The sequence below is a fragment of the Triturus cristatus genome, chromosome 3_2 (assembly GCF_964204655.1).
Source record: "Triturus cristatus chromosome 3_2, aTriCri1.1, whole genome shotgun sequence".
In the NCBI taxonomy this organism is placed as follows: Eukaryota; Metazoa; Chordata; class Amphibia; order Caudata; family Salamandridae; genus Triturus; species Triturus cristatus.
The window spans coordinates 1143391258-1143403503 of NC_140584.1; the positions used below are offsets into that span (position 1 = coordinate 1143391258).

General features: G+C 44.6%; 1 protein-coding gene across 1 annotated transcript in view; it reads left to right on the forward strand.

Moving 5' to 3' along the window:
* Positions 1-12246, forward strand: part of IGFBP2 (insulin like growth factor binding protein 2) — a 295532-nt gene that overhangs the window by 257376 nt on the left and 25910 nt on the right. The window contains exon 3 of the mRNA XM_085649966.1: positions 7717-7863. Within this exon, the coding sequence (XP_085506092.1) occupies positions 7717-7863 (147 nt within the window). The remainder of the gene's footprint in view (positions 1-7716; positions 7864-12246) is intronic.

Sequence of the window (12246 nt, forward strand, 5' to 3'; positions counted from 1 at the left end):
AAAATACAATAATGTAAATTCACTAAAAAATCTAACAGGAATTGAAACTCCATAAATAGAAACCACTAACCCTTCATACCAAATCTATCATATTGGGTCTTGGCCGTGCACTGACACGCTTCTTGTTTATGCGGACAGCCGCAACTAAAAAACTTGCTACATAAAAGGCAATAGTGATGCTAGGTGAAAGTTGCAGGAACAAGAGAGCTGGCCGTACTTGTAAAAAACCAGCCCCTTTAAGAACAGGTAACAGGTATTTTTCCCTAATCTGTACATAGTGCTCGCAGAACATAATAAAATGTAATGTGTCCTGAGTAGAAAAATTATCACAATCACATGGGGTTGCATTTTCAGGGGTAGCCCATGTGGGATAAAAACCAAGCACAAAATGTATCAAATTTAAGCGGAATTTGATTAGGAGAGACCTGTGAAATGGACTGGTTACAAAGGTCAGGTAGGGCTCAAGGCCAGGAACAGTTATAAGCGCATAGTTCTTTCTAACTAATGGCTTTTTTAGTTCCAGGTCCTCCCTCTCAGCCGTAAGTCGAATAACAAGAGCGGTCTTAATCCCCATAACATCCTTCTTGTTAATACAATCAGGGGAATTAAATAACTCTGGTCTACCCACTATTGCCAGCATCTTTTTAACATATGCCAGCCAGGGGATTCTATGGGCTCTGTCCAAGGCAAGACAATCCTTAAGAATCAAGTGGGTTAAAGAAATTTCCTGGTTAAGCCAGGTTTTTAACCAACAAATGACGGGTGCCACTTTAATTAGGTCTGCAACATACCCCACACCCAACTCTGAATGTATTGTAAAAGTGGGTGTGGACTGAGGGACGGACAGCAAAGTTCTTAAAAACATGTTCTCCACCCTCTGAATAATATCGGTGTTAGTGTAGCCCCAAATGGCAGAACCATAGGCGGCTATGGCCAAAGATTTGGCTTTATAAACTTTCCAAATAGCCTCAAAGGGGCGAGCTCCCAACCGTTTGGCAAATCCAAGTATTGCTGCGGCCGATCTTGCCACAGAATTGCCTTTTTGTTTATGTTGCGGACCCCTTTCTCGTCAAAAATAACCCCTAAATAAGTAAAAATGGGGACCCTTTTTACCTCGTGACCAAGGCAATAAAAGGATTTGGATTTCCTTTTCCTACTGGCCTGACCGGTGATCATGACCTGAGACTTTTGGGTGTTAATTTTAAGATCTAGGGATGTCATGAAATCACCAAAGGAGGCCAGTAATCTGTCAAGGGCCACACCTGAACGTGCCAAGAGTACGGCGTCGTCCGCGTATAGGAGATCTTAGTTTCTCCTGCACGCGGAACGTCCGCCAATGAATTGGCCAAAGCAGGGTCCAAAGCATTTATATACAGTGTAAAAAGGAGGGGTGCCAATATGCACCCCTGCCTAACGCCCCTCTCTGACCTAAAACAGCTGGTACACCTTTCTCCTTGGGTAACCCTCACCGATGCTAATAAGCCGTGATGAAGGTCCGCCAAGAAGCCAACCAAAGGGGGATCAACCCCCATGTCCAATAGGATTCTCCACAGCTTTGACCTGTTAACCAGGTCAAAAGCTGAGGAGAGGTCCATAAAGGCCATATACAAGGACCCCTCCTTTGCGATGGTATATTTACAAATAAGTAAATGAAGGTTTAAACATTGATACAGCGTGCTCCTGTTAGCCCTAAAACCATATTGAGCATTTGATAGTATGCTACTGCCCTCAAGCCATGTGGTCTACCTACCCAAGATGACTCTGCCTAAGATTTTAACAGCAGAGTCAATTAAGGAAATAGGCCTATAACAGGCCGGATCACCCCTCTGACCTTTTTAAAAAATTGGGATAATGATAGACTTAGCCCAGGAGTCAGGGATATTCTTGTCTCTGGCGGCATTGAAAACATTTGTTAGTATTTTGGCCCAGAATTTAGGGGCAGACTTATATAGGTCTGCAGGGACACCATCTGGTCCCGGAGCCTTATTTTTGGATGTCTCATGAATGGCTTTTTCCACATCCTCCTCCCTAAAGACCGAAACCAAACCAACCTGTTTAAGAGGTGAAGACCCTTCTGGATGCCCAGGTAAATATGAGCTATAAATCTTTTCGAAATGAGCTAACCACTGCTCGTCAGGAATACTACATTCCATAGCCTGGATCTCACTACCGGAAAAATATGGATGATTAATCACTCCCCAGAATTTTGAACTGTCCCGGAGGGTTTCCTTTGACTGTAAGTTATTCCAAGCATCTTCCTTAATCTCATTTTTACGAGCTGTGATGACCTGTTTATATTGTTTCCTCAAGGATGCAATCAATGGTCTGTTTCTCGGTGTTTCCTTTAATGCCCTTAAGAGAGCAGAGTGAGCCTTAGTACAATTAGTGTCAAACCATTTTTTGCCTATTTGACCCCCTGAATTAGTTTTTACCAAAAGGGCTTTATCTACTTGTAGGCAAATAGTATTAAAGGCCTCAACTATCCTTGAGTTGGCATTAGCGTGGTCTAAACAAATGCCCACCTCCGGTTCAACCTTGGACAAAACCTCTTGTAGGAAAGTGATCGGAGTCACTTTAGCCCATTTCAGTCTCCTACCCTGGTCTTTTAAGACAAGGTCTATGGTTCCTGAAATTCTTATATCTTTAAAAGCCAGTGACCCTCCCGGAACAGCCTCAACTATCACGGGGTTATGGTCGCTAAATACAGAGTCTTCTACCCTGTAATTTAAAACCAAAGACGAAATCGAAACAAATATGTAATCGATGATTGATCCTGAATCTATACCTTTAAATGTAAAGGACCTCTGCCCTTTCGTGCAGCAACCGGATTCAAAGAGGTTTGAGGAAGCCAAAGGCACTCCAAAGCCTCACCTTGTTTAGTGTGTTCAAAGTGTGTGGGAGATGAATAGGGAAATCCCTCTTCATCATCCACAATACAACCCAGACTGCATGGATGAATATTAAAGTCACCCATCAAGATAACCTCGAAGCTATTATGTGACGCTCTTAATTTATCCAGAACCTCCCCCAAAGATTCTAGGTGCTGGATTAGACTGACACTGTCTGGAGAATTATAAAAATTAATAAGAAGCAGGGTTGGAGAATTTGCAACCGCTAGTTCTACGACTAGGCAGTGTCGGGAACCAGATTCTAACTGTTTAGCAGATCCTTTTAAATTCAATGAGACCAGGAGTACAAGGCCCCCCCTCGCTCTGCCCGCCAAGCTAGGTGTGGCTGGGATATAAAAATGGACATAACCATCCAGGAAAAAGCTATTCGTTGTATCCCAGGTCTCTTGTAAAGCAATGATATCGTGTGATATGACATATCCTGCCCATATCTCGTTTTGGCTTTTGGATCTAATGCCCACAATATTCCAACTCAAGATTTTACATGTAGTCTTAGTACAAGACTTGTATGCTACTGTATCTACCTCTCTTCTACCCTTGGGCCCTCCTGTAGAGCTATTTGGTATAGGGGACGTAGTGGAAGGCAACCCCTCTAATACCGGTCAAGCTAAGGCTACCGGATAACATGCGTTGTTGGTAAGATCGGGGGAGTATATAGCGGGCATTGGGTTGATTCCCCATCTTGCATGGTCATGAACAAATCTTGCAGATATATTAGAATTAAAATTATAAAAGTACCGCAAATCATGTACCCTTATTTCTGAGCGATCACATGTGGATGAATGATCACAAATAAAACGCACCACGCGTCCATCCTCAAAGTTAATAATGATGGAATCCCCTGGGACATCTTTAGGTCTAGGACCCACCCAACTAACTCTTCTGGCAAAAAGGATCTTCCCGTCCATGAAGGTCGGGATCGGTCTATTCTTGCTTAGCCAGAAAATAATTTTATTTTTGAGTTGTTGGTAGGATTCCACTGAGCCATCTTTGAGTTCAGGGACACTAGTCAAAACGTCAACATAAGGAGTGGAATCTGGGGGGAGATGAATGTGGGTATTAGAAGGTTTATTAATTCTATCCCCAGAATCCTTATTCACCCCTTTTTGCATACCCTTGCTTACGGTGTTAGAGCCAGATAGACCCCTAATGCTAACCCTATCCTGAGTGCCACCTTGATTAGTGGCATTATCTTTGGGCAGAGATCTGGGGGGTGCAACCCTAGAATTTGCTTTAGATGACACGTCAGGAGCAGGGGGAGAAGATGGCGGGACAGAAAGAGTGGGGTTAACCCTAATAGGATTATCACTGTCCTTAGTGACTAATTTGATAACATTTTTCAATGAACAAAAGTTATCTAAAATAGTTTGCTCAAGTCGTTCAACCTTTTCATTAACCACTTTTACCCTTTTCAGGAGTGGCAGTAATAAGGAACGGACCATTTGCTCGATCTGAGAAATCAGATCGCTATATTGAGGCAGGTCCGAAGATCTATTGATAGTCTCACCCAAGAGTGAGTTATCAACAGCTTGAGCTTCACCTGTCACCAATAGTAAATTTGTCGCAATATTAGGGTGCTTTGGCTGTCTCCCTCCCTGAGTAATCCCATCTCTTTTCCTCTTAAGAATAGCAGGTTTAGTGACTTTTCTACTAGCTCTTGTCTGAGGGTAGGAAGGGACAGGTTTAAAGATGTTAGGAGCGCTACCAAATATAGGGACAACTTCTCCCGGGGCATCAATCGAATCATTTCGAGCAGGTGATGTGATATTACTATCCCCGGTATTGCCCTGCTGCGCTTGATCACCCAAAACCTGCACTGCTAAATTCTTAGGGGATTTCGCTAAAGCTAGTGTTCCCAAAGATGAACGTTTCGCTTGAATTAGCTCTGAGGATAAACGGCGCTCAGTGATAGCCAATTCATGCTCCAACACCGAAGCTGCTCTGGTAATAAAATGGTCAAGGGTACCAGACACAGACCCACCCCCTCCTGTACGCTTCCCCTTGCCCGCCATCATATGCTGGGAGTGCACCAGTGGGAATGTGGTCTCACAGCGGTATCAACAATACGAAGAAACAAACAAGCAAAGAAAAATCACAATAAACCTTTAAAATCACATAGAGGACACCACAGATCTCAATAGCATGCACAATAAGCACTTGCCGTATATCCTAAACAGCGTAGGACCACAGTTCTACCTTAAACGCTGGGACACATGTAAGAATGTTAGGGGGATGGCCCAGCCCAGTCAGGTTCAGTCAGGGACAGGCAAGGACGGGCCCGCCCTTGGCCCGGGCGCTGCCCGCGCGCGTCCCGCGCTGCGGGGAGACCTGGCGGGCTTTATCCTGGCCCGGCGCTGCCGCGTAGCGTCACTGGCATGCGCGAGCGCTGAGGGTGCTGGGAGTTGTAGGCCGTTCCCCTCACGGCGGTGTGTAGCCTGGATTGTGCGAGGAATTAGCGAGTCCGCTACAAAGTCTGCCAAGGCTGCTGCTGAGCCATTCCCCTCACGGCTGACCAAAGCTGCAAGCAAGAGTAAGGCGTGTCTATTCTTACAACTGGCCCTGCATACTCCCACCCCTCCCCCTTTCCATCACCAACCATACTCTAGATTGCCCTCCCTTACCTTTCACTCCACTTATCTCTTCTCCCATCTCCCTCATGCCTCTATATCCATTCCTCCACAATCTCCATCCCTGCCTGACTGCATCCCTGCCTGCACTGTGACACGCAATGCTGTTTATGGATAGCTCAGTGCTTTATAAGTTCCCTACATACATGCATACATACATACATTCTTAACCCTAAACAAAGTGGGGGAATGTGCCTACTTACTACTGCTTGTTGACTGGCCTTTGTGGCCCATTCCTGCAATGGTGCCGTGGGCACTTCTGTATGATTTCTGTACAACAGATGCACCGTAGTGCTGCATGAATGTAGCATAGACCCTGAATGATGCTCCCGCTATACATTGCTGTAGAGCCATCAAGCCTGGCTCGTCCTTAAGGGCTGAGGGGCCGCCACCTTTGCTAACGCAGAGTGTCTGTCAGGCTGAGGAAAAGTCACTGTTCACATCCAGGCCAGGCAGCCAGGGGCTGCACATGCCCTGAATACGCAGGCACCTGGCTGCCTGGGCTAACCTTTGCCAAGCTTTACCTCCTTGGCTTGGCAAAGCGCTTGGTGGTCCTCCCTCTCACGACGAGGGGGCATGGCATAAATAGACGGACACCTGGGAACTTCAGTATGATACCCTGCAAGGGCTAGGGCAGACTTTCCATCAGTGACGCCACATCACAGAGTGGGGAGGAATCAGCAGTCCCAGTCCAATGAGGCTGCACCAAGGCTTCCCCCCGCTACCCAAGATCACCGCTGCAGCCCGGTGTGTTTTTTCTTTTTTGGTTTGGTGCGTGCGTGTTTGCTTGTAGGAATGTATGTGTATTTGTGTGTGTTCTTGTGTGTATGTGCTTATGAATGGTACATCTATGTGTGCGTGTTTGTGAGTGCGTGGGTGTTTTTGAGCGTAAATGTGAATGGGTGTGTGTATGTATGTGTGCGTTTGTGGCCCACCTGCCCCTCCACCTGCTCAAATTATCAGTCGCCATCAGTCCCTTGATGGTTCTTGAATGAGAGGGTTGTGCACAAAAGTAGCAGAGACTTCACTCCCCTTGCTGCTAGAGATTCTGGCAATGAGCCAAAACTAATGGGATGAATTCTCGAATTAATGTCAGCCAGATGCATTTACTAGGGTCTGTATTCAGTCCATTGTGTTTTTTGCTCGCTGTGCCACAACAGACTGTGGGGCAAACCGATCATACTTACTGCCCCTTATTCAGGAAAACAAAAAAGTGATGGATGGAGTGCTTTAATTAAAGTCAACCACTGGTAATTACGAGGGCCACAATTGAATCAATGTTTTTACACAGTTCAAGAGAAGAACAATAAGCCATGGGGAGATGTACATTTAAACTATGAAACTGAATTAAAGACATATTTGAAACTTTTTGGTAGGGGCTGAGCTACATTCCACTTTCACTATGATAAACCTGAAATTGGAATGCCATTGTTGGTAATGTTTTCTTTAAATGTATTATAAGAAGTTTCAGACTGTCAGTTTGACAGCCAGATAAACCAATGCCAGAGCCCCACGTATTATGAAGGGCATCCATGGCTTATTGTTGCCATACTTGGCATTATGGTGCCCATCCTAGTGCAATAGTAGCCCTGACATCAGGGGATCCATACATGCATCCTGTGGGTGTCAAAAAATGAATTATTAATTTGGGACTGGGGGACATTTACCAACTAAATAAACACACCCTGGTTGAGTCTTGACACAAGACTCAGAGAAACTTTCCTCAACCCCTGAAAGCTGTGGCACAAGCAGTTCTCACATCTAAAGGTTAAATATTACCAATAATTTCAGCAACTATAAAAAAACAACTCATAATGGACTTATGGTACATTGTGACTTAGGTGTTTGTGGTCACAAAATCTGCAAATTTGCACCCTGCATACTTTCTGACTGCAAAAACCAATCATACATGACAAGAGACACACTGCTGTGTTTCCAAACACTACAGCCAGAGAAAAGACTCACAAGCTAATAGGATATATCTGATCTTTTAAATGTTTGTGACATGTTATTGGGTCTCCAGCGTCTCTGGATGTCCCATAGCCCAGAGCAGATCCAGTCGCCTGTCTGTCACGCCAGTGCGGAGTCTGTTAAGTGTAATGGAACAGTACACTCCACATTTGTTCTCATACAGTTCCATGTGTCCTCATTTTCCTTAGCTTTTATTCTTCCCTTTTCAGACTCCTTGCCAGCAGCAGTTAGACCAGGTCTTGGAGCGCATCTCCAACATGCCCCTCCCCGATGAGCGAGGTCCGCTGCCTCTAGAACACCTGTACCTGCTGGAAATCCCCAACTGCGACAAACATGGACTCTTCAATCTCAAGCAGGTGAGTGCATGCTTCAGCCACAGCCGCGGGCTCAGTGGGGTCATCGCGGTAGTGTAGCACGGGTACCATTAACGTGGATCTACTAGAAAATAAAGAAACTCCTTACGCCTATTACACAGCATATTTATTTTTAAATCTTTGTATCGAGTTGTCCATTTCATTGTAAAACAAAACTTAAAATACACAAAAGAAAACAACCTTCAATGCGATAACAATATAGTGAAAATGTATGAAATTGGTTGGAAAACCAAGCTACCATAAACGAAAATATACGAGCAGCCGGAGAAAGCCTTAACATCATCATAAATTGGACGAGCAGATATGGCATGGATTAAATATTTCTGGATCCATTATCCCTCATTTGTAATAATTCCACCACTAGCTACTTTTATTTCGTGAGGTTGATCCAATCTCACTTTGGCTACCTCTCAGCCGGGCCACCAGTACACAAACATTCTTGGTTATGGTTTCTTGGTACTACTTGTAGCTGATAGGCTTCTTGCCACACACTGATTGTGGGCTGTGGTGTACATCCAGATGCTAATATGTGATTTCTTGGCACAAAGGATTGTACAAAGACTCAGGTGAAGCCGGTGCTTAGCGTTAAAAGTGGAGCAGAGAACCCTCTGAGGTCATCTAACTCCATCAACTGCAGTGAGGTGTGTGATCGTCCAGATGCCACAACTGCAGCAACACTTTCCAGATGAGTAGGTTTGAGCAGTAAACGCAGACTTTGGTGTCATATTTTGGTCTAAACGCTTTAAGACTTCATCATCGACCTAACTCAGTGGCTCCGCTGCTGTGTGGAAGCTCAACACTTGGACCGGCGGCCTCAATGCAGAGGATTAATGACCACGTAGGTGCACTAACTTGCTCAAAGGAGAGGCTCAGAGCTAAGGAGGCGGACTTTTTAATGTATTTTTCTAATAACGAACTTTATTTAGAATTTTGCAGCAAGACACAGCATAATACACTGCAAGACCTGGTCGATGTACATGCAGGGCATTACAGCAAGCACTATCTTCAAAAGCGTATAGCATTATATAGTCAATCGATAAACCATAGTAACTATACCATTTCCCCCTTATACGTTCATGCTTCTTAGGGCAGCCTAAAGTCTCTAAGATTGGCTTCTCTTGATGAGAGCACCAGTCCACCCCTGCATGCCAACTTCTAACAGTCGCTGGCTTATGTTGCCTCCATGTGCGGGCCACATCCGGCTTGGCAATCAAGCAAGCCATCCCCACAAAAACATGTTCAGCTCTACAGCCCTCTGTTGTGTAGTTCCTAAACATACATAGGATCTGCACATTTAGACAATATAAACTAAGGGATCGGTGTCCAGACTGATTCCAGATACCCCCAAAGGATATGTTAGCCTTCAGACCAGCTGGCTCACAGTGCCACCATAAGCCCCCTAACCTTACCAAGGAGCGAATAGTTTCTGCCAACTATCGAACATGACAACCCTTGATCCTGCAGGGATCGGGAAACAGTACAGTCCTTTTCGCTCAGTCAATCATACTCACTTAGTCTCAGAGAGATACCCAGAACAAACGATGGGGACTTTTTCAATAAGCATTTATTGAACCAGTGTCATTCTAGTATAAAACATGTTTGCTGTGACAACCATTTAGACTTAAGCAAATGTAAAAGATTACAAGCACCAACAGAGTAAATAGAAGGTAGAATTCTACTATGGTGCTACACAGAGAATATATGCAGGCATTTAATCATTATTATTATTATTAATTAAATTTGTAAGGCGCGCAGCTACCCTATCCAGGGTTTCCCGGCGCAAATATGTCTAGAATCTAGACTAGGTAACTGAGCTAATTACTGGGTGAAGAGCCAGGTCTTAAGGTCTCGTCGAAACTTAAGGTAGGAAGCTTCCTGTTTCATATGGTTAGGAAGGGAGTTCCAAAGTCTGGGTCCAAGACACGCAAAGGAACGTCCACCCATTCTAGTTAGTTTAAATCTAGGGGGTACCAAGTTACCTAGAGTGGAGGAGCGCAAGACTCGATGAGGAGTGTAAGGGCAAATAAGTTCCTGCAAGTATGGCGGAGCCGAACCTTGCTTGATTTTAAAAATATGACAGAAAATATGACAGAGAGTCTTAAATTTAATACGGCTTCTGATACGAAGCCAATGCAGGTTGAGAGATGGAAACTTTTCTAGGAACGTGGCAGAGAAGGCGTGCCGCAGAGTTTTGGACCACCTGGAGCTTGTTCAAGAGTTCCTTGTTGCTTCCCAGATAGAGAACGTTCCCGTAGTCCAGGCGAGAGATGACAAGAGCCTGGACCACAGTTCTTTGAGTAGAGGCAGGAAGCATCCAAATGATCTTCCGCAGCCATCTGAGTATAGAGAAACAGGTACCAGCAGTGCTAACCGCTTGTTGCCGCATGGATAATTGACTGTCAATAATAAACCCTAAATTGCGGCCCTGAGCGACTGGCTGGGGGAACGGACCCCTTTCTTGGGGCCAATGATGAGGGCTCCAAAGATGTTTATCTTTGCCCAGAATGATGGCCTCATATTTATCCCCATTCAATTTCAAGCAATTGGCATTCATCCATTCCGAAACTCGACGTAATCCACTCCATCGAGAGGATACAGGAGCATCTTTAGAAGAGGATAAAGAAAAAATAATTTGTGTGTCATCGGCATAGGAGTACAAGGCGAGGCCTGCATCCTCAACGATGGTCGCAAGGGGTCTCACATAGATGTTGAAGAGCAATGGGCTCAAGGTGGACCCCTGGGGAACTCCATATGCAGGAGTGGATGGAGAGCCAGAAGGAAAAAACTGAAAGGTGCGATCACTAAGAAAAGAGGTCAGCCACAAAAGGGTTGAGCCAACCACTCCTGCTGACTGAAGGGATTTTAACAGAATGGAGTGGGACACAGTATCGAATGCTGCACTCAGGTCTAATAAAATGAGTGCCATAGTCTCACCATGGTCAAGACAGGAGCGTAGTTTTTCAGTTACCCCCAGTAAGGTGGTTTCTGTTAAAAAATGTGTCCTGAAACCTGATTGGGATGGATGTAAGAAACCTGAGTTTTCAATATGAGTGGTGAGCTGCAAATTAACATGTTTTTCCAAAACTTTGGAAAACACGGGCAGAAGTTAAATGGGGCGGAAGTTGGCTAGGACCGAGGGATCAGCGTTGGACTTTTTTAACAGAGGAACTACCATCGCATGTTTCCAGTCTGATGGAACCGAGGACTCATATAAAGAAGAATTAAGGAGCCCATTACAGATTCCTAACACGGCTGGGGAAAGTTTCAAAATACTAGCTGGTAATGGATCGAGGGTGGAGCCTGAATTTATCCTAGCTAGGCAATCAAAAAAGGAGCCATCTTCAAGGAGGGGCCACTGCGAATTTTTTGGTGTGATAGGAGAGGAATTCATATGAATAGTGTCTGAGCAAGGTTTATCAGAATCATAAGAGACGGAAGAAATTAAATTGCTATATATTGTCTTCACCTTGGCGATAAAAAAATTAGCGATGTTGTTGCATTTAGTAGAGTCAAGGACTGGGGGTAAGGGAAGAGTGTTTGCACCAGTCAATTTTTTAACCATGGAAAACAAAACTTGGGGGCGGTTCAGAGAGTTATTGATAATATTAGAAACATAAGTAGCCCTTGCAGGCAGAGTGATATATGTGAAGGGCAGCCTTATAGTCGGCTTTACAGCTGGGAGCATATAATTTGCGCCATTTTCTTTCCAGAGATTTGCATTATGATTTCAAAATCTTCAAGTCATTATTGAACCAGGGAACCGGGGAACGATGAGAAAAGCTGGCTTTCGATGTAAGAGGCAAACAAAGATTAATAGACGAAGATAACCAATTGGAAACCGCCGTATTTAAGGAATGGAGCGGAAGATTCAAATCTGGGGAATGCGCCTCAAGGAGGCTATTTAAAAAGTCTAGATTTAATTTGTGCCATGGTCTCTTGTTCCCACTACTATATGTAGGAGAAAGCGAGGTATCTTCAAGGACAGTGAGTTAGAAGTGCACAGCGAAATGATCTGACCAGTTTAGGGGAAGAGCGGGAGAGTTGCAGTCTAGAGGAAGGTTAGACAAAATAGGGTCCAGCAGATGCCCAGCCTGATGTGTGGGTCCCCTATTATGAAGTATCAAATCAAGAGCTTCCAAATTAGCTAAAAAAAGTAGAACTTTCAGGGTTCATAGGGTCTTCTAGGTGAAGATTTAAATCACCCAAGATCATAAAATTAGCCGCTTGTAAAATAAAAGGGGCAATTAAATCTGGTAAAGAGGAAGACCATTGTCTCGCAGGGCCAGGAGGACGGTAGATAAGCATTCCGGATAGGGTCATTTGAGCAGATATAGCGAGTTTGAACAGGGCAGCCTCACAGCCAGA